The 21627-nt window shown below is 39.5% G+C and overlaps 1 protein-coding gene across 3 annotated transcripts in view; it reads right to left on the reverse strand.

Annotated features, from left to right (window-relative positions):
• Nucleotides 1-3925: 3925 nt before the first annotated feature.
• Nucleotides 3926-21627, reverse strand: part of LOC101831264 (glycine N-acyltransferase-like protein) — a 31160-nt gene continuing 13458 nt past the window's right edge. For 2 of the 3 annotated variants that reach the window (XM_040746947.1, XM_040746940.1), the window contains exons 2-6: nt 16637-16732; nt 14298-14405; nt 8793-8919; nt 7815-7989; nt 4361-4824 (exon numbers count right to left, since the gene is read on the reverse strand). In XM_040746947.1, coding sequence (XP_040602881.1) covers nt 4422-4824; nt 7815-7989; nt 8793-8919; nt 14298-14405; nt 16637-16714 — 891 coding nt within the window. In that variant the 5' untranslated portion in view covers nt 16715-16732 and the 3' untranslated portion in view covers nt 4361-4421. Of the gene's footprint in view, nt 4248-4360; nt 4825-7814; nt 7990-8792; nt 8920-14297; nt 14406-16636; nt 16733-21627 lie in introns of those variants that run through there. The other variant, XM_040746952.1, reaches the window with a different exon arrangement.

The raw sequence follows: 21627 nt of genomic DNA on the forward strand, positions 1-21627 counted from the left end.
AAAGTCCACACAAAGGTGGAAGGAGAGAATAAACTCTACAGAGTTGTCCACTGTCCTTCACAAGAGGGCTGTGATTCACATGCCTAAAATATAAATAAATAGAGAGATAGTAGATAGATAAATGATAGATGACAGGAAAATAATGATAGAAGATGACAGCTAACCCCTACTCATTGCCTATGCATCCCACACAATCATTTTATGACCTAAAGTTCTTATGTTGGTCATTTGGCCTCCAGACTCTTTCATCTAGCAGATCTACTACTCTGAGATAAATGCTCACCTGGAAAGCTGCCTCCACAAGCTGTCTTTAAAAAATGGACTTCTGGGAGGAGAACGTCCCTTCTGATGCAGCAGGCTTAGTGGGAACCTGAAGAGTGAGTGAACTTTGGTTGTGCCTCTTCAGAAATTAACTGATCTGAAGCTGAAAATGTGGACCTTGCCCTAAGCAGGTTGACAAAAACTTCTTGTTGTCAGCTCTAGTGAAAGCTAACCCTTCCCTCCTTCACTGATCTCATGCTTGTGGGATCTGGTTCTGCAAGATGAGACTAACATTTGCCCTCATAAACATGACCTTGCTCTTTGCCCAACTTGACAGTATGCCAAACAAAGGTACAGTAAGCCAGCAGAGTGGAAAGGGACAGTTAGGAAAGCAATACCCTCTTCCTCCCCATTTTCACTCATAGAGCTCAATATCATATCTCTTTTTATGCATAACATAAAGGAAAATGGCTTGCCTGCAATGTTAGAATAGTAAGAAATCCTTTTTCCATGATCCTTGCTGCCACTGAAGACCTTGTGGGTGGTTCTTGGTCTGTGCTCCCTCTGGAGGCCATATTGATGTCCATAGTCTGGATTACCACCAAAGGCCATGTGGATGCCCATGGTCTGTGCTACTGCCTGAAGTCAGGTTGATATCCATGGCCTGTGTTGCCACTGGAGGCCATGTCAATGTCCACGGCCTGTACTGTGGCCAAGGGCCATAATGGTGCCTGTGGTCTATGCTCTGGCCAAGAGTTACTTTGATGTCTGTGGTCTGAACTGCTGCCAGAGACCATGCTGAGGTACATGGTCCATGCTGATGGATGCTGGAGGTCATGTGAATGTCTATGATCCCTATGCTATCACCAGAAACCATGTGGGAGTCCATGATCCATGCTGCCATTGACTGAAAATGTCAAGGAAGCTTCTTTTTCAGTGGTATCTATCATTTCAGTCTCACACCTGAGAATGAGAGACATCGAAGGCTTCTGTGACTATCTCTTTCTGCCTACTCGAACCTTCCCCAAAAGAAATAGTCTAGACAGGAAGCCATTGAAGAGAACTCTTAATCTCATTTTATGGAGATGGCTACTGTGGTTAAGACAGAAAAGTATTCAGTCCAGAGATGTTTCATTCTTTTTTTTAATTCCACAAAGGAGCTGCATTATGGTATTCCCATAATGTGAAGATACATTTTGACTCTCCATAACAGTAAGTAGTATGCTATATTTGTCTCCTCCATTACCCTTTCTTATCTCCTCTGCCTTTACCCTCTTTCCTCATCTAAATCTCTTATAATACCTTTTATCTCATAACTATCTTCCACATGACAAAATATTTGACACTTTTGTCTGTGAGCCCGCCTGTTCCACTGATGATCCCACCCAGTTCTGCACATTTTCCTGCAAGTAATGTAATTTCATTCTTCTTTATCACTGAAGAAAGCTCTGTTGTATGCATATATAACACATACCCTTCATCCATTCATCCACTGATGCCTACCTATCCAGATTCATACCTTGGCTATTGTGGATAGTGTAGTGGTAAGCATAGGTACATGGGCATCTCTATAGTGAGCTTTGATTTCTCTGAGTATGTCTCTAGTATGGATGGAACACATGGAATTGTTTTTCATTTCTTTACAAACATCCACACTGAGTTATACGTTGGATGTATTAGTTTACATTGCCTTTTCTGCTTCATTGTTGCCAGCTTCTGTTTGAATTCTTAAGGCTAGTCATTTTGACTAGAGTAAGAATTGTGATGTAATTTTGATTTACATTTTTCTGGTGGCAGACGCTTTTCTTTCTAAACTGCCAACACATTAAAATTTGATCCACCTTTCTAGGAACAGACAAGGCTCATTGAGAAGTTATTTTTCCATCTCAACCTCACTGTGTGAAACAACCAAGGAAGGAAGTTTGACAGTCTCTGGATTCTTGTGATCAGTACCATTTTTCCCAGCTAGTCATGAGTTCTGCTAAGGAAAGAAAAGATGCTCAAACTAGGAGACCAGAGAAACGAGTAGCTATTACCTACACAGAAAGGCAAAAGAGTTTGTGTGTTCTTTCAGTCAATGGGCTGACACTGTGCAAGATTGCACGTTTTTCTCTATATTCTTTTGGAATTCTGCATTTTTTGGCACATTAGTTCTCATTCCCATCACTTGTGGTTTGAAGTCATTGTGATTAGCCTTAACTTTCTCCATAAAACAAAACTCCACTGAATTGTTTTGTTACCATCAACAGAGTAAACCCAAGGATTCTAAAAATCACAAAGGCTGACTACAACAAAGGAGTGGGGTCCTTCTGTACCTCAGTTACAGAAACAGACCCCTCCACTTCTGTCTTCTTCAGCCTACTTACTTAAACATGTGGTCAATAAAAAAAAACAAGGAAAGTGTCCACTCTCCTCTTTCTATGGACAAGTCTCTTAACTGATTTGATGCTTGGGAGGGAGATGTGTTGGGGTGGGTGTAAAGGCAGTTGAAGACAGTGGGGACAGATATGATCAATATACATTGTATATATGAATGCAATTCTCAAAGAATAAGACCTGTTGACATGTGTGTGGAAAGGGAGTGAGGAGACCTCAGCAATCTATAGGGCCTTGGATAGTAGATCAGTATTTAGCCCTGGCATACAAATGGACTTTGGAAGCCCATTCCACATGGAGGGATGCTCTCTCCACATGGGGGAGAGCCTAAGCCCTGCCCGGGATGATATGACAGACTTTGAAGATTCCATGGAGGGCCTCACCCTCTCTAGGAAGTGGAGGGGGGATAGGGTGGAAGGTTGGGATAGTTTGTGGGGAGCAGGGGAGGATGGGAGTGTGAGGGAGCTGTTATTGATATGCCAAGCAAGCTTGTTTCTAATTTAAACAAAAAAGGAAGGGAGAACTTTTCTCCATGGTTGGTAGGACTGTTGATTGGTACGGCCATCATGGAAAATTGCATGGATAATTTAAAAGAAATGGAAAAACAGAACTATCATGTTATCTATAAGTCCTTCTTTGGAGCATATATGCAATGAAGACCACTATCTTTACTTCAGAAAGACAAACTCTGTGTGATTATTCATAAGTTGCCAAGATAGGGAAATAACCTAAGTGTCTGCTGATAGACAAATGAAAAAGGAAACTGTGGCATGAAAAATATGTATCACAATGTAATAATGTTATCCTTTACAAGAATAAGTTCTTACCGTTTTCCATAAAGTGAATGAACTTGGGTGATACACCATGCAAGATAAGCTAGGCAGAGAAAAACTAACACAGAAATTCACTTCTAGGTGGAATTTTAAAACAATTTTTAGAAACACAGACATAGAGAACAAAATGCTAGTTACCAAGGTTAGGGATGAGGTGAGAAAGATATCATGTATATGAGATGATTAAAAAAATTCCCATATATTAATAAGATCTAGAGATCTGCTTATAACATGAATATCATAATAACATTGAACTGTATATGAGATTCATACTAAATGAGATTTTAGATATACTCTTAACTTCAAATCAAAATATAGTAAATACGTGAGGTGATGGATGTGCGAATTTGTTTCACTATTAGAAAACATTGTTACTGTCTATTTTTATCCTCAAAGCCTCATATTGTACACATTTAACACACACAATAAATTTTCTTAGTCTTCCAGATACCATATCCAACTACAATCATTTATTTATTCATGTAATATTTAGCATGGTTATTAAATAGAAATCAAAGGTCTGCCAGTGAAGCAATTAGTTCGAAGTACCTGCTGATGAAGAGCACTCCAGCTCCTAAACAAAGGAAGAGTGTGAGAGAAAAGCATACACTATTCACAAGTCAGCACCATGCCCTGACACAACTGGCCGTGGGCAATAATCCACACGAGCATAGCAATGTGTAGCTGAATAGAAGTGTCGCTGGCATCTAGAGTGTAGAGAACTGAACAAAGTCGGTGGCTCAGTGGCGAGGTCTAGCCATGCTTCATCTACTGGATCTGAAAGGCAATATGAGGGCAGGGACTGTGGTATGCTGTTGGCCATTTACACTGCTTTCCCAAAGCCCAAACAGTGCCCACTCCTTCATTGTTCATTGCAATACTATTTTCTCTATGTCCACCATCCAGCTTTATTATAGCCTACCCAACACAGCCTAGTATTCTGCACCAGAGTTACAGAGGTACACAATTCCACTGATTCCAGTCACAGGGCATAGGAACATGCTGCAGAGTATGACTCATTTTCTGCATGGTTTTGTTGGCTCTGTCTGTATGATTATACACAGGGTAGCCAAGTTCATGCATAACCAGTGTCTGAGTATGAATAATGTGGGAGATGAGACCTTGTGCCCGGTAATCAGGCACAGTGCCTGCCATTCGCATTTCTCCAGTTTGGTCCATCAGAGCCCAGGATACAGGGGTCCCTTCAGGCCCCAGAAGACATGAGCTAGGAAAGGTCTGGATACAGCGCTGAATGAATCTCTGGCTCCTCTCATTGCCCCCAAAATGCCAGAATTTATCCACCAAGGCAGCATGGGTAACATCTAGTGATGAGAGTTTAAACATCTCTTGGTTGCTGTTGAAGAAAAAAGAAAAAGAGCAGCCCTAAATATCACACAGTGAAATATTTGTCCCTCCCCACACAGCTCTACTGTGAGGTGTAAGAACCCAGTGACGGTATGCATCAGCTCTGCAGGATCTGGCTAGCCACGTGACTGTAGGCAAACTTAATGCCCCTCTGTCCACCTGCTGTCCTCTTTAGAAGGGTTGAGTTAATACTCATTCTATCAGAAGACAGAAATTAGTATTATAAGAGATTCTGTCTTACAAGTACCCAGGACTGCGCAACATAAGCAATTAAATCTTCACAAAAACTCAGTGCTATTCTCAACATAGCTGTAACCCATGTACCCACAGGAAATAGAGCAGATGATATCATATAGATAAGAAAAATGGACAAATAAAGAATAAGTACTCAAAAGCACATGCTAACAAGCAGCAAAACAAGACTTTAAAGTCATGGTATCATGTCTCTCTCTCTCTGGGTGTGTGTGTGTGTGTGTGTGTGTGTGTGTGTGTGTGTAAGATGTTGGGTGGTTTTCTCAGTCTTTCTCAGCCTCATTCACTGGACCTGGTATCATCCATTCACTAGATGTCCAGTGATTCCCCTGTGATCTTCTTGACTCTACTACACCAGGGTAACAGACACATTATCACATCTGGATTTTTTGGATATTCTAGGGATCTTAACTCAAATCATCAGGCTCACATGGGAGGAACTTTATAGACTAAGCCTTCTTCCCAACCCTCCTATCATGAAATCTTCAATGCTGGTATCTGAGAGTCCTTGGCTGCCATATTAAATGCAAGATAAAGTAGAAGTTCAAAGGATCAACCGCATGGCATATAGACAGCATCTTCTATGAATACTAAAGTATGAAGGCTACTGTAATGAGGTAAATTTTTTTTCTCAGGATGCATAACCAGAGGATCCAGACTCTGGTCACAACCACGCCCTTTATGATCCTCATCAGAGCCACTCCACCATCAGAGACTATTTTCTGTTATGAACCATAAAAAAAGTCTCCTGTCCTGACTGTCCCCTGAGAAGTGGACCTAGTGCTACTCTGCATGAGGAGGTGCTCTCTGAGTTCTAATTCCTTTTCAGTGTGAGCTAAGTTTTTCCAGGCACACTAAACCACAGACAGGTTTCATGAGATTGAGCATCTACACATCAGTTTTCAGTGCTTCTCTGTGCTACCTTGGAAATCAATGGAAAAAATACATAATTTGCCTAGTTCTTAACTGGAAACATTTTCTCTGTAAAGTGGATTGATTAAACATATAGTTATTAAGAACCAATATAAGCCGGCCATTGGTGGCTCACGCCTTTAATCCCAGCACTTGGTATGCAGAGACAGGAGATATCTGTGAGTTCCAGGCCAGCCTGGTCTATAGAGCCAGTTCCAGGACAGGCTTCAAAACAATACAGAGAAACCCCCGTCTCAAAAAAAAAAAAAGAACCAACATAAATTGGCATGCTAACATGAAAGGGGAAAAAATCACATTGGGCCATACCTATAAAGAACTAAGGAACCTAATAAATGCTGAGAGCAGGAGAAATAGTCTTCCCCAGGGATGAGCCTCCTAATTGGTTATCCAACTATATTGGTCAGTCATGAAATCATGTACATACAAGCAACATTAAACAGATTGAGCATGGTGTGTGTGTGTGTGCTTACACACATATGTAAAAATAACAGCTAAAGGAAAAGAGTCCATAAACTAGAGAAGGAGCAAGGGAGGCAGAGGATGAAAAAGGGGAAATGACGTGATTATACTTTCATCTCTAAAACCAGAACTTACTATATGTCGGATCCCGTTCTGCCTATTGAGGATCTCTTTCTGAACAACACAAAAAGGAATCTTGTTCTTTTTTTAAAAAAATTACATTGATATATTTATTGCTGGGACACACCTGTGAAAGTCAGACAACAATCTGTGAGAGTAAATTGTCTCCTTGCACCATGTGGGTCCCAAGGATTGGACTCTGGTCATCAGCTTTGAAGCAAATGCCTTTGCCCACTGAGACACCTCACTCACTCAATATTCTTACCCCTATGGACATCTAAATATTGTAACAGGCTTTTAGGAACACACAAGTAGATATATTTTTAAAAACAAGCTGATTTAAGCTAATGAAGGTACAATAAAGGAAATAAAAATAGTTTTCATAATAATAGTGACTGGCTTTTGATGGGGTGTTCTGAAAAGAAGTGCCAATGGAAATAAAAATGAGACTATGAGAAACAATAGTGCGGGGGAGGGGGTGGGGGCGGCATGAGTGAAGATTGAAAGGAAGGACATTTCAGACAAGCAAAAGGCAAATGCAGTGCCCCAGAGGCATGTGTCAACATGTGAGAACCAAGCAGTAGAAGGACAGAGCTGCTGATGGGAGGGAAACAGGGACAAGATGATGCCCAACAAGGGATGATTGCTTGTCTCATGGGGACCAAAGCAAGTCTCAACTTCATTTAAAATGTGCTATGAATTAACTGGTGACTGGGTTAGGAAACAGTTCAGTCCTTTAAGTGCTTACTGCATAGACATGAGGTCTTCGATCTGCTCCCCACAGACTGTGTTTGTTTAAAACTGGGTATAGCAGTACAAGTCTGTAAACATAGCTCTGGGGAGCAGGAGACAGGTGGATTCCTGGACCTGGCTGGTCAGACAACCTGTCCTAATCAAACAAATCCCAGTGAGAGTCTCCATCTCAAAGGGCAAACAAACAAAACCAGAAAATATATGGTGCCCAAGGGAAACAGCACCCGAAGTTATCCTTTGACCTCCGCATGTGTGTACACATACTTACAAACACATCAACACATACATACAGGCACAGACAAAAAAATACCCCCAAACAATTACCAAACTGTTTGTGACATTTGAAGAGATAGATCACACAGTCCATGTTATGTTTTTAAAACAGTTATCCTGTGTAGAGAAGTTAGGGAGCTGCTGTAATGAGAGATTGGAGGGGAACAGAGGATCGTCAACCCAACTCACATGGGCCGGGGTCTACCAGATTTATTGTGTAAGTTCTCTGTCTCCGCCATCAGGAAAGGAGCCAGCTTTTTTGCTGTTTGGGGCATCATGTAGAGAACGCACTGTGTTCTCTTGACTTTGACCAGCTTAGCAGCTGCAAGGCCCATTATCACTCCATTCAGGTTGGATTGTGAACCTACAAGAGAGTGAAACAGGGAATAAGTGACTGTCCATCTAGGTCAAAGAAGTAGTCCAAAGATGTATACAAGATTTAGTCAGAAAACGTTCCCTCGTGTATGGCTCCTGTGTGTTCATCCTTAAGTTATTCCCTGAACATATCTCTTGTGTCCAGCAGAATACTAAAAATCATGTCTCTGTGAACAGGAGTATACTTAAATAATAGCCAATCTTGTTTGAGCTTGTTATACATCCAGGCATTAATGTTATACCTCATTCAATCCTCTCATTGATTCTGTTTTAGGATCTTTTAGAATCAATTTTTACACACAAGAACACTGAGCAATAGAAAGGTCATTCGCTTAAGAATCACAACTTGGAGGTAGAGCTGGGAAGTTTTCTGTGGCTGTAACTCCAGAGGGCACATCTGTAACCACACTAGATATAAACCTTGGTGGCCTGGCAAGTGTTCCATATCACAGTAAGCTGTCATTCTTGCTCCAGGAACAGAAGGTCAAAGGCCAAGCTCTGTCTCCCATCTAGTTGTCCTGAGGACGCCTGAGTATGTCTTCAAAATACATTCATCTAACCAAAACTACCCAGTTACTACTTATTCTGTTAACACCATAGCCTGTAATATATGAAATTGGTCCCACCGTGGAGGTGGTGGAAGCCAGACCACGGAATGTGCATTAGGGTGGGTTCTGAAGTTTACAGAAAGGAAAAAGGTTGCAGGGTGAGGTGCCAGGATGTAGAGTGATCCTACAGACAGATGTTCATGCAGGAGGACCCAGCAGCTATCGCATACTCCTGCCCCTTTACTTTGGATCTGCAGATGTTGTTTCCAGTTGATAGCCTCTGGTGTGCCAAGGAATTCCAAGCAGTTCTTAGGATCCTTAGAATAGAGCTGGTAAGTGTTGGTATGGGGATCAAGGTCATCTGCCATCTCCTAATCAGTTGGGCAACACAGAATAAATGCAATTGATTATTCAGTAAAATCTCAATATTTTTCATAATTTCATTACACTCTTTCCTATCATTTTAAAACTTAATCTTTGAAAATTCCATTGGTACGTACAACACATTGGCCATATTCACCCCACTCTCTTAACTCCTCAAGAACCACTCCCAATATATCTCCTTTCCAATCTCACTTTCTCTCTTTTTAAATAACCATTAAGTGTAATTAGTGATGTCCAGATGTATATGGATTTGGGGTCACCCACCAGAACATGGGCATCCTGCCAATGGCCACTGCCCACAAAGAAGTGACTCTCCTTCCCTCAGCAGCCACCAGCTTCAGTCAGCGCTGGGGGTTCGGGAACTCCTTTCCCAACCTTGATGGAATTTTCACTCATTTATCAAACCTAAGCAGAGATGTTTTCTTCAAACATCAGCAGTACCTCTTAATTACTAACATCAAGTCAAGAACTACACTCTATGGAAATTTTTATTAAACTTTTATTAAATTTCACATATGGGTACCATTACAATTTAAAGCCAATTAAAGATGGTTTATGAAGCATTCTTTCCTAAGTTAGTAATACTCGGGAAAAAGAAGAAAAGTGATACTGTCAAAAAGGCTCTATAAGAATAAGTCGTCTTGTTCCAAACAGCTTCAAAACAAATGGTTTCTCTCGGTATGTACAGAGTGCAGGGATGTGGGTTGTGCATAGAGGTTAGAATACATCTTTAAGTATCAGTCTTCACCTTCCCTTCCACCTTATCTGAGACTCTTGTTTGCTGCCTGTCAAACTTCCAGAAATTCTTTTGTCTCCCAAGTCCCTCCCCTCTGTAAAAATTCTGGGATTACACACATGCACTGCTGTGTAGAGCTTTACGGACCTTCTAGGGATATGAACTCAGGTTCTCAAACTTGCAGAGAAAACTATCTGTTCAGCCCATAGACATATTTTTAACACAACAATATTGAAATTGACAAGATAAACTTGTATTTGAATTTTTTTACTTAAAAAATGCATTTTTCATTTTACTTACCAACCCCAGTTCCCACTCATTCCCCTTCTCCTGACCCCCTCCTCTCCCTCCCCATCCCCCCTTCAGTAGCACTAATAAAGAAGACTCAGATACTGTTTTTTTACCAGGTGGGGGAGGTGGGGTTGGGGTGGCATTCAGGCTTCATGCCAAACATCAGAGAAGCAAAGCAGCCAGGCCACTAGCTCTTACTCTACCTCAGGCTGAAAGGTGATCCTGGCTCCACCAACCTCAGACTGCAATCCTAAACTGCTATGCTCTTCTCAGTGTGACTGGGGAATCCCGAGACTTACTTCTGAAGACCCTGATCCTGTCTTTTATATCTCTCTCGCGCTGGAACTAAAGGTGTGAGCTCTGCTACTCTTTTCGACTAATTCAATCTTGGGTAACTCTGGGTGGCTTTGAACTCAGAGAGATCCATTTGCCTTTGTCTCCTGAGTCCTGGGATTAAAGGCATGTGTCACCACTGTCTGATCTCTATAGCTTGAGGCTGACTTTGCTTTCTGAATCCTCAGGTAAGCTTTACTAAATCATAAATAATATATTACCACACCCATCCAGTCCTCATAGGAGGTAAAGCCTTCCTTTGTGAGTCAACCAAGTCATACCAAATTGAGGCAGGACCAAGTCCCTCCTCCCTGTATCAAGGCTGAGAAAAGTATTCCACCATAGGGAATGAGCTCCAAAAATATAGTTCATGCCCCTGGGATAGATCCTGATGCCACTGCCTGGGCTCCCTCCCCAAACAGATCAAGTCAGATAACTGTCACCCACATTCAGAGTCTAGTTTGGACCCATGCAGGTTCCCCAGCTGTCAGTCCATATACACAATAAAGCCACACAAAAACAAAACATGTCTTTAAACTGTAAAGTAAAAAAGCACCACTCTTCAAAAAAATATGTATTTCTGGCAAAATCATAGCATAATTTGTTCAAAAACTTTTCTCAAAGTTAATAAATGACAACTGGGAAATTTACAGATAAAGGGAAGGACTGAAGGAAAAATACTCAAGTAGGGCAGGTTAGCCAGAAAATACTGCACAGAAATGCCCTTGCAGATAGGCAAAACTACAACTACAATCCATCTTATCATTACATTTGACAAACAAATATTATTCATTTTACATTTTAAGTAAATTAAAATTGATTTTATATTGTATATTGTTTGGTAATAATATTTCATTTTGTACAGATATCAGTTTCCCATTCATCTGTCTGTGGGTTCCAGGGTTATGTGTTAGGTATTATAAATAATTCTGCAATAAATGTGGCTACATAGATACTTGCAGCACTGATTTTATATTTCTATATATGCCTAGAAGAGGGGTTACAGGATCAAATGACAATTCTATTTTTATATTGAGGTACTTTCCTCCTATATGCAGACTGTTAAGCTTTGTCGAAAAGAGTGTTGGATTCTATCAAATAATTTTTTCTCATCCATTGACATGGCTATGTGGAGCTTTGATGAACCACAATTGCTGGATTGCACATGATAAGCCAGCGTCACACGATAATGAGTCACTTCACTCAACCATGGAGTACCGTCTTTTTGATATGTCATTGAGCTTGCTTCCTAATATTTTACTGATTATGCATTAATATTCATTAGAGAAAATTACCAATGGTTTTCTTATCTTTTATGGGTTAGTGTGAAGATGATAGTGGCCTCATAAAATTTATGTAGAAGAATTCTTCTAGGTCTATAGTTTGTAATAAGCAGTGATAATCTAGGCATGGTGATTCATGTCTGTAATCCCAGAATGTGAGAGGCTGACAGAGGAGGATCAAAAATTTGGGACATCCTGAGCTACAGAATAAATTCCAGGCCATAGTAGGCTAGATAGTAAGATGCTATCTGAAAAGTATTAATAAAGCAAAATAGAAAAATAAATCCTAGTTCTGATCCTTCTTGGAATGTTTATAGTACTCAGTATTAAACTATTTGGTCCTATGCTTTGGCTTGTTTGATTTTAGTGAATGTTTACATACAATATATTTTGATAATATTCTTTCTCCTTCCAGATTTTCCCTACCTCCTTACTCACCTAACTGCACATTCTTTCTCTGTCTCAAAAGAAAAGTAAAAGCCACACAACAGAATGAATATCAAAACAAATGAACAATAACAACAAAAAAGAGATAACAAGCCAGGCAGTGGTGGCACATACCTTTAATCCTAGCATTTGAGAGGCAGAAGCAGGTCTATCTCTGTGAGTTCAAGACCAGCCCGATCTACAAAGTGAGTTCTAAGACAGCCAGGGCTACACAAAGAAACCCTGTCTCAAAAAACAGAGAGAAAGAGAGACGGGGAGGGAGGGAGAGAGAGAGAGAGAGAGAGAGAGAGAGAGAGAGAGAGAGAGAGAGAGAGAGAGAGAGAGAGAGAGAGAGAGTTATCAAAAACAAAACAAAAGATGTGGAGCTTGTTTGTATCTGAACGTGTGCAGGTCTTGTGTGTGCTGTCACAGTCTCAGTGAGTTCACGTGTACATCAACCCTGTTGTGCCCGGAAGATGCTGTTTCCTTGGAGTCACCCACCACCTCTGGCTCTTACAATCTTTCTGCCTCCTCTTTGGAAAAGAGGACATTTGGAGGTTTTCATTTCTTCTTGAGTTTCTATTTGCTATTGGTCTCTTCAGCCTTTCTATTTGCTTCTCATTCTATCTTTGTAAGATGCATCTTTCCAAACACTTATTCATACACTCTTGATTACCCGATCTTGGACATATAAATATCATATTAGTTCCTTATGACTCAGGTCATTTGTAATGTCTGCTGTAGTATCTTCACTTTCATTTTTATTCACTTGTGTCTTCTCTTTTTCGCCTTAAACTATTCAAGAACTTGGAAATTTTGTTTATATTTCCAGAAATTGAACTCTTTATTTCTTCAGTAGATGTTGTACTCTCTGGTCTATTTCTTTTCTGATATTTGTTATTTATTTCCTCCATCTATTTTCCCCTACACATAATTTTTATTTTAGAAATAATCTTATTTTACATGTCAATCCCCCCATTCCCTCAGTCTCCCATCCTCCCTTGTCTCCCAGCAACCCCAACACACCCCCATCCATTCTCCAAGGATAGTGAGACCTTGCATGGGAAATCATCAAAGTCTGTCACATCATTTGGGGGATGGCCTAGGCCCTCTTTCCTGTATTTGGGCTGCAATAGTATCCCTTCATAGGGAATGGGCTCTCAAAGTCCATTTGTGCACTAGGGATAAACACTGGCTCCACTGATAAGAGGCCCCATAGACTGTCCAGGCCTCCTAGCTGGCACCTACATTCAGAGGGCTTGGTTCGGTCCAATGCTGGTTCCCCAGCTTCACGACTAGGGTCCCTGTGCTCTCACTAGGTTAGGTCAACTGTTTCTGTGGGTTTCTCCAGAACAGTCTTGTCTCCTTTGCTCATCCCTCCTCCCTCTCTACAACTGGATTCCAAGATGTATCTTGTATGTTCTAGTGTCTTGAGATGTAATGTTAACTATTTATTTGGGGTCATCATTCCCCACATAGAATTATTTTTGTTCTGAGATTCCTTGAGAATTGCTTATTTAATATGTATTTTCAGAACACCATAATCTAAAATAATTCTAGATATGACTTCAGTATGCATAAGCTTGCTTAGATTTGTTTAGTAGTTTAGTGTGTGATTTATTCTGCTATTGTTGGAAGGAAACTCTGGTGTGTCAGGTCTGCTTTGTCTAAAATTTAATCCAAGTACAGTGTTTTCATAATGATTTTTTCCCTTGTTGACCTGTCTACCCCTTGTTGAAAGTGGGTTATTGATGTCTTTTACAGTTATTGATATTTATTATTTTCATGTATTCATTAATATTTGCTTTTTATGTTTCTAGTATTCAGTTCTAAGTGAATATTTGTTTAAATCAAATAGACATCCTGATCCTTGTGAAAATTCTTGACTATATGTCTAAGAATTCATACCCATGGCTACCTTTTTATATCTGTTAATATCCAGTGTATTTTTATACTTAAAGTGAGTGTAGTCTCCTATATTATGTTTTTGCTTCTTTTAATCACTTATCTACTCTTCATCTTTAGATTGAGAAATTTAATCCATGTACATTTGAGGTTATTGTAAAATAGGAGCATATTACTGACATTTTGTTATTTATTTCTTCGTTTTTGGTTTTGATCCCATGCTATTTTCATCTCTTATCTCTCTTTGTGGTTTTTCAGTTTGGAGTACACTGTTTCCATCAAGAACAGGGACCCTGGCATCACCAGAGTTTATCTCTGTTACCTTGGAGCCTACCTTAGGCACACAGCAATTGTAAATCTAGAATTATATTCATTCCATGATATAACTTACCTCCTCTTGAGGACGGACAATTACTGTTTTAAAGTCAGGCCACTTGTCCACTAGAGCCTTGAGTTTGAATGGGTTTCCCTGGTTCATGTGGAAGACAGTCCCATAAACCTAAGTATTTGAACACACTGTAAGTCAACTCATTACACAGGGATTTTGTTACCAGAATGAAATCAATTTCTATGAAATCAGTGTGTGTAAGTCATATGATATCTAGCCCAATCTTCAAGTAATATTTTATTACTCCAAAGTAGGTAGATTTTAGACAAAATGGAGAAACTAATATAATACATAAATATGCAGATATTTTATATTAGTAATCACTCAGTCTCACATCATAAAATATTGTCCTATACATTTTCGTTTTCTGCCAATAAACATATGCTGATATAATTATAAAAATAATGGAATTTCCTAAATTATGGGGGAAGTCCTTCTATGTATATGTTTGATTGGTATAAATAAAACACTGTTGGCCAATAGGGAAGCAAGATAGGTGGGACTAGGAGTAGAAGAGGATTCTGGGAAATGTAGTCAAGGGTCAGTCATTGCCATGTGATTACGGGAAGAGGATGCATAAGGCTGCATCCTTGAAAAGATAAGTCCTTATAAAAATATATACTGGTAATTATGGGTTGGTAATTAAGTCAGATGTAGCCAATAAGAAACCATAGCTAACGGCCAATAGCTTCATAATTAATGTAGGGTCTTGTGTGTCATTTGGGGGCCTAAAGTGGCAACAGGACCCAGGTGGGATCTGGCAATACTTAGTGTACATAAATTTCATACATATTGTACAAAGACTTATCTCCATGTCAAAAACAGAAATTTACATGATAATGTTTTATAACTGCCTATAGTTAATATTTGGGATGAATTAAAGTTGGCATGTGTGATAAACTATTCAATAGTCACTGTTTAGAGAGAGACTTTGTTTCTAATTACAATACACTCATTCTTCTGCTACCTGAGACTTTAGTGAATATTGACTGGTAATGACTACAAAAATATTGACATGTTGATGGTGTTGCATGCAAGCACACCAGCACCTGGAATTATTTAACTGCTGAAATGTTGCCCAATGAATTTTTTAATCAAAGAATTTTAAACCTGGACCATAGACTCTACTTTGACAGATACCTTCCCTGTCTCATCAGAAGGAGCAGTGACAGAATTACAGGAAACTCACATGCCTTAGTCTATGAATGACAGTCTATGATATATAGGTTGTCAGAGCATCTGGGAAAGTTAATAGAATATTATACAGTTCATATTTCCCACCCTTACAATCATTGTAATAACTGTACTAAATACATTTTATTCCTGTTGTCCAGAAGAATGCAGGAATACCAGTGGTTAACAAAAGAAAATTTAAACCAACAGTAGTCTCTACCAAATATTTGGGGAACTTGGTATTTGGTGGGGGATTTTGTTTGGTTGGTTGGTTGTTTTTTGTTTGTTAGTTTGTACTATTGTAAATGGTAACAATTTAAAATTTTTATTCCAGTTATTTATTAATTGCTAATGCGTAAAATTATAATTGAGTTGTGCTACTTGTATATTGATCTTGAATCATTTAATCTTCTTAAATTTATTTCCAGAAGATTGTTTTGTGGACTCTAGGCAGTCATGACCTCTGACAGCATGCTACGTTTTACTCCCTCCCTCTCCCGCACCATATGTATTACTTTAATTTGTCTTTCTCAACTTATATAGTGGTTAGATCACCAATGCTTCACTAAATAGGATTAGGGAGAGTGGATATCATTGACTAGTTATCCACTTTAAGCAAAATATTTCATTTCTTTGCTATATACTAAGATCTTAATTGTACATCATACCTAGACACTTTTTGTCAAATTGAACAAATTCTTTCTTCTTACTTTGCTTAATTTCATATTTGTCAAGATTATTACATTTTATCACACATTTTTCTGTACCTACTAATAAAGATCGAGGTAAGGGTGTGGTATACATCTGTAATATAGGTACTTGGGGTTAAGGCAGCATGATGATGAGGTAAAGGGCAGCTTGGAAACACCCAGTGTTATATAAAACAATTCCTGTGTAAGCACAAGAGAATGTTCCTGAGTCAACAAATCTCACCTGGAGCAAATCATCACATTGCCACTCACTATGATGTGGTATAATGAGGCTTTAATTTCCTCTTCAGTTAATTGTGTACAGTATGCCCCCCTTGCCTCAGGGTGATATTAACCAAATGTTAGGCCACAAAGAGAATATCTGTTCCAAAACACAGCTAATTAATGTTCCTTCTATTTCCCAGATTTTTCTTGGACATTATTAATAGTCCCTTTTCCACAAGAATGTTCCATATTCACCTTTAAAGACTCAGGAAGGTGTTTCCTTAAGGACTTCTCCAACATCTGCAGCATCTGTGGATTTCGCAAATGGAGCATCTTGGCAGCTACCTTATCCTAAAAAAGGATTAATAAATGTCAAAGACATCTTCTGTGGGATGGTATATTCTATATATGTGATGGTTTGAATAAGAATGACCTGCATAGGCTCCTATATTTGAATGCTTCGTTATCAGGGAGTGGCACTACTTAAAAAGGATTAGGAGGTGTGGCCTTGTTGGAGGAAGTCTGCCACTGGAGGTGGGCTTTGGGGTTTCAGAAGCCTAAGCTAGGCCCAATGGCTTGCTCTTCCTCTTCCTGTTGTCTGTGGATCTGGTTGTAGAACTCTCAACTGCTCCTCCAGCACCATGTCTGCCTGCATAGCACCATGCTCCCTACTGTGATCACAATGAACTAAATCTCTGAACTGTAGGCAAGACCCAATTAATTGTTTTACTTTATAAGAACTGCCATGTTGTGGTGTCACTTCACAGCAATAGAACACTGACTAAGACAATATATGACAGGAAAGCTATACCCAGAACATCTCAACAATATGGTTACCAAAATAAGACCTGAAAAAATGACAATGTCAACTGACATGCCAGTGTAGTTACAGGAATTCTTACAAGGCTTATTCCTTAGATGAAGCTCTACAGGTAAACATGGCTGCTGAGAGAGGAGAAAACAGTCTTCCCCAGGAAAAAGCCTCTAGACAGGTTATCCAAGCTCAAGAGGACAGCCCTAAACAGCCATGATCAGTACTAAATAAACTAAGCAAGTTGTATTTACAAATTTTCGTGTGTGTGTGTGTGTGTGTACATAATAATAAGGAATAAAAATGGTGAATTTAGAAAGAGTTGGGATGGGGCACAGGAGTTAAGGAAGAAGAGGGAGAGGAAATGATGATGCAAATATAATACATAAGTAATTTTCAGAAGTTTTGGTCAAAGACCAAGAAGAGGTAGAAGACGAGCAGACAGAATGGGCAGTTCTAGTTCATATCTTGAGCTATTTTCCTACTGTTTCATTTGTGCCTCCTATACTAAACTTTTCACTAAGTGGAAGAAGAGATAGGTGCCTTTGTGTTAAATGATCATGAACACGGTTTTTCAAATTTTGAAAATATTTCTGGCAGGTAAAGAAGGCCCCCACATCCTGGCGTGCCTTGCAGTAACTGGGGAAGGCCTCAGAGCTTCTCATCCCTGCAGGAGACAAGCAATCCAGATCCCAGGTCTTCTCTTCCAACAAGGAGACCAGGGGGCCAGCTGTTCCAGTGGGACCAGGTAAAAGAGGCCCTGTGTTCCAGTGCCTGGGGATTGCCTGGGAACGGCACAGAGCTTCCAATCCCTGCGGGAGCCAAGGACCCAGGATTCCAGGTCTTCTCTTCCACCAACGACACCAGGAAACCAGCAGATCCAGGTAAGAAAGGCCCTGCATCCCAGGCATGCCTTCCAGTGACTGGGGACGGCCACAGAGCTTACCATCCTGGAAGGAGCACCCTAGATCCCAAATCTTCTCTTCCAGCAAAGGGACCAGGGGACCAGGTGGGAGATTAAGCACCCCAGATTCCTGGTCTTCTTCTCCACCCACAGGACCAGAACTAGGATGAGGAATAGAAGAACTACCAGATTATTGGACTTGCTAGCACCCTGCTAGAACTCTGGTCCCCTAACCACCAGACCAGTAAGGGGCTCTTTCTGCACCCACTAGAAGAAGAGATGTGAAAGAGACAATACAAAAACACACTCAGCAACAGAAAAACAAATATGACACTGCCAGATTCTAGAGACTCCACACCAGCAAGACTCCAACATTCCAATGCAAAGGAAGCAGAAGAATGACCTTAAAAACAACTTCATGAAAATGATAGAGGCCCTAAAAGAGGAAATAGGAAAATCTCCCAAAGAAATGGATGAAAAAACAAACCAAAAAATGCAAGAAAAGGAAGAAAAAACAAACCAAAAAATGCAAGAAAAGGAAGAAAAAACAAACCAAAAAATGCAAGAAAAAAACAAAACAAAAAAGGCAGGAAATGGGAGAAAAGAAACAAACAAAAAATCCAAGAAATGGAAGAAAAAAACCAACCAAGAAATACAAGAAATGGAAGAAAAAGCAAACCAAAAAATGCAAGAAATGGAAGAGAGAACAAACCAAAAAAATCATAAAATGAAACAAATGGAAGATAAACTGAAAATTGCAAGAAACAATTCAGACAGTGCAAGGGTTGAAAACTAAAATAGAGACAATAAAAAAAACACAATCTGAAGGAAGGCTGGAAATAGTAAAGCAGGGCAAACAGTCAGGTACTACCGATACAAGCATTACCAACAGAATACAAGAGATGGAAGACAGAATCTCAGGTGTTGAAGATTCACTAGGAGAAATGGGTTCATCAACCAAAGAAAATCTTAAGTCCAACAAATCCTTAACACAAAGCATCCAGGAAATATAGGACACCATGAAAAAACCAAACCTAAGAATAATAGGTATAGAAGAAGGTGAAGAAAACCACCTCAAAGGGGCAGAAAACATATCCAGCAAAATCATAGAAGGAAACTTTCCCAACCTTAAGAAAGACATACCAATGAAGGTACAAGAAGCTTACAGAACACCAAATAGAGTGGATCACAAAAAAGTCCCCTTGCCACATAATAATCAAGACCCCAAATATACAGAATAAAGAAAGAATATTAAGAACAACTAAGGAGAAAGGCCAAGTAACATATAAAGGCAAACCTATCAGAATTACACCTGACTCCTCCATGGAAACTCTGAAGTCAGAAGGTCCTAGATAGATATTCTACCAAAACTAAGAGACCATGGATGCCAGCCCAGACTACTATACCCGGCAAAGCTCTCAATCACTACAGATGGAGAAAACAAGATATTCCATGACAAAACTAGATTCAAGGAATATGTATCCACTAACCCAGCCCTACAGAAAATTTTGGAAGGAAAACTCCAACCCAAGGAAGCTAACTACAACCAGAAAAACATAGGCATTAGAGAATCCCTCTCTACCAACAGCCAAAAGAACAAAGGAGTGAAATTCCACAAATAATTCCACCACCAACAACCATTCCAAATCAAAGAAGAGTGAGCAATCAATGGTCATTAATATCCCTCAATGTTAATGGTCTTAACTCACCCATAAAAAGACGCAGGCTAGCAGAGTGGATTCAAAGACAGAACCCTTCCTTCTGCTACATACAAGAAACACACCTCACCCTCAAAGACAGACATTACCTGAGAGTTAAAGGTTGGGAAAAATTTTTCAATCAAATGGACCCAAGAAACAAGCAGGGGTAGTAATCCTAATATCAAACAAATTAGACTTTAAAATAAAATCAATCAAAAGAGACGAAGGAGGTCATTACGTACTCATCACAGGAGAAATCCACCAAGATCAAGTGTCTATCCTGAACATCTATGCCCCAAATACAAAGGCATCCAAGTTCGTAAAGAAACATTACTAAAACTTAAATCACATATAAAGCCCCCCACACTTATAGTGGGAGATTTCAACACACCACTCTTACCACTAGACAGGAATACCAGACGGAAACCCAACAAAGAAGCAAAGGGTCTAATAGAAGTAATGACCCAACTGGAATTAACAGACATCTATAGAACATTTCATCCACATAAAAAAGAATATACCTTCTTCTCAACACCACATGGAACCTTCTCAAAATTCGACCACATACTTGGCAACCTATCAAACTTCAGCAGCTACAAAAAAATTGGAATAACTCCATGCATCTTATCAGACCACCATGCTTTAAAATTAGAATTCAACAACAACACAAATTGCAGAAAACCTACAAACCCATGGAAATTGAATAATACACAACTGCACCATTCCTGAGTCAAAGAAGAAAAAAAAAGAAATTAAAGACGTCCTAGATTTCAATGAGAATGAAGACACAACATACCCAAACCTAAGGGACACTTTGAAAGCACTGCTACAGGGGAAGTTCATAGCACTAAGTGCCCACATGAAAAAACTGGAGAATAGTTATACTAGAGAATTAAGAGCACTGCTGAAAGCTCCAGAACACAATGAAGCAAAGTCCTGCAGGAGGAGTAGACGCCAGGAAATAATCAAATTGAGGGCTGAAATCAACAAAGTAGAAACTGGGAAAACAATACAAAGAATCAAGGCAACGAAAAGTTGGTTCTTTGAGAAAATCAACAAGATAGACAAACCTTTGTCCAAACTTATCAAACAGCAGAGAGTGAACATGCAAATTAACAAAATCAGAAATGAAATGGGAGACATAACAACGGACTCTGAGGAAATTCAGAGAATTATCAGGTCATACTTTGAAAACCTGTACTCCACAAAATTCGAAAATGTAAAGGAAATGGATGACTTGCTGGATACCTATCACTTGCCAAAATTAAATCAAGAACAGATAAGCAATTTAAATAGGCCCATAACCCCTATGGAAATAGAAGCAGTCATCAAAATCTCCCAAGCAAAATAAAAGCCCAGGTCCAGATGGCCTCAGTGCAGAATTCTACCATAAATTCAAAGAACAGATTATACCAATTCTTCTCAAAGTATTCCACGCAATAGAAACAGAAAGGTCTTTGCCAAACTCTTTCTACAAGGCTTCAATAACCTTGATCGCCAAGCCACACAAAGACACAGCTAAGAAAGAGTACTTCAGAGCAATATCCCTCATAAAAATTGATGCAAAAATACAGGGATGGTTCAACATACGAAAATCCACCAATGTAATCCACCATATAAACAAGCTGAAAAACAAAAATCACATGATCATCTCACTAGATGCTGAAAAAGCCTTTGACAAAATCTAACACCCCTTCATGATAAAGGTCTTGGACAGATCTGGGATAACAGGAACATACCTAAACATAATAAAAGCTATATACTGCAAACCAACAGCCAACATCAAACAAAATGGACAGAAACTCAACGCAATTCCTCGAAAATCAGGAAC

The sequence above is a fragment of the Mesocricetus auratus genome, unplaced genomic scaffold (genome assembly GCF_017639785.1).
Source record: "Mesocricetus auratus isolate SY011 unplaced genomic scaffold, BCM_Maur_2.0 Super-Scaffold_4256, whole genome shotgun sequence".
In the NCBI taxonomy this organism is placed as follows: domain Eukaryota; kingdom Metazoa; phylum Chordata; class Mammalia; order Rodentia; family Cricetidae; genus Mesocricetus; species Mesocricetus auratus.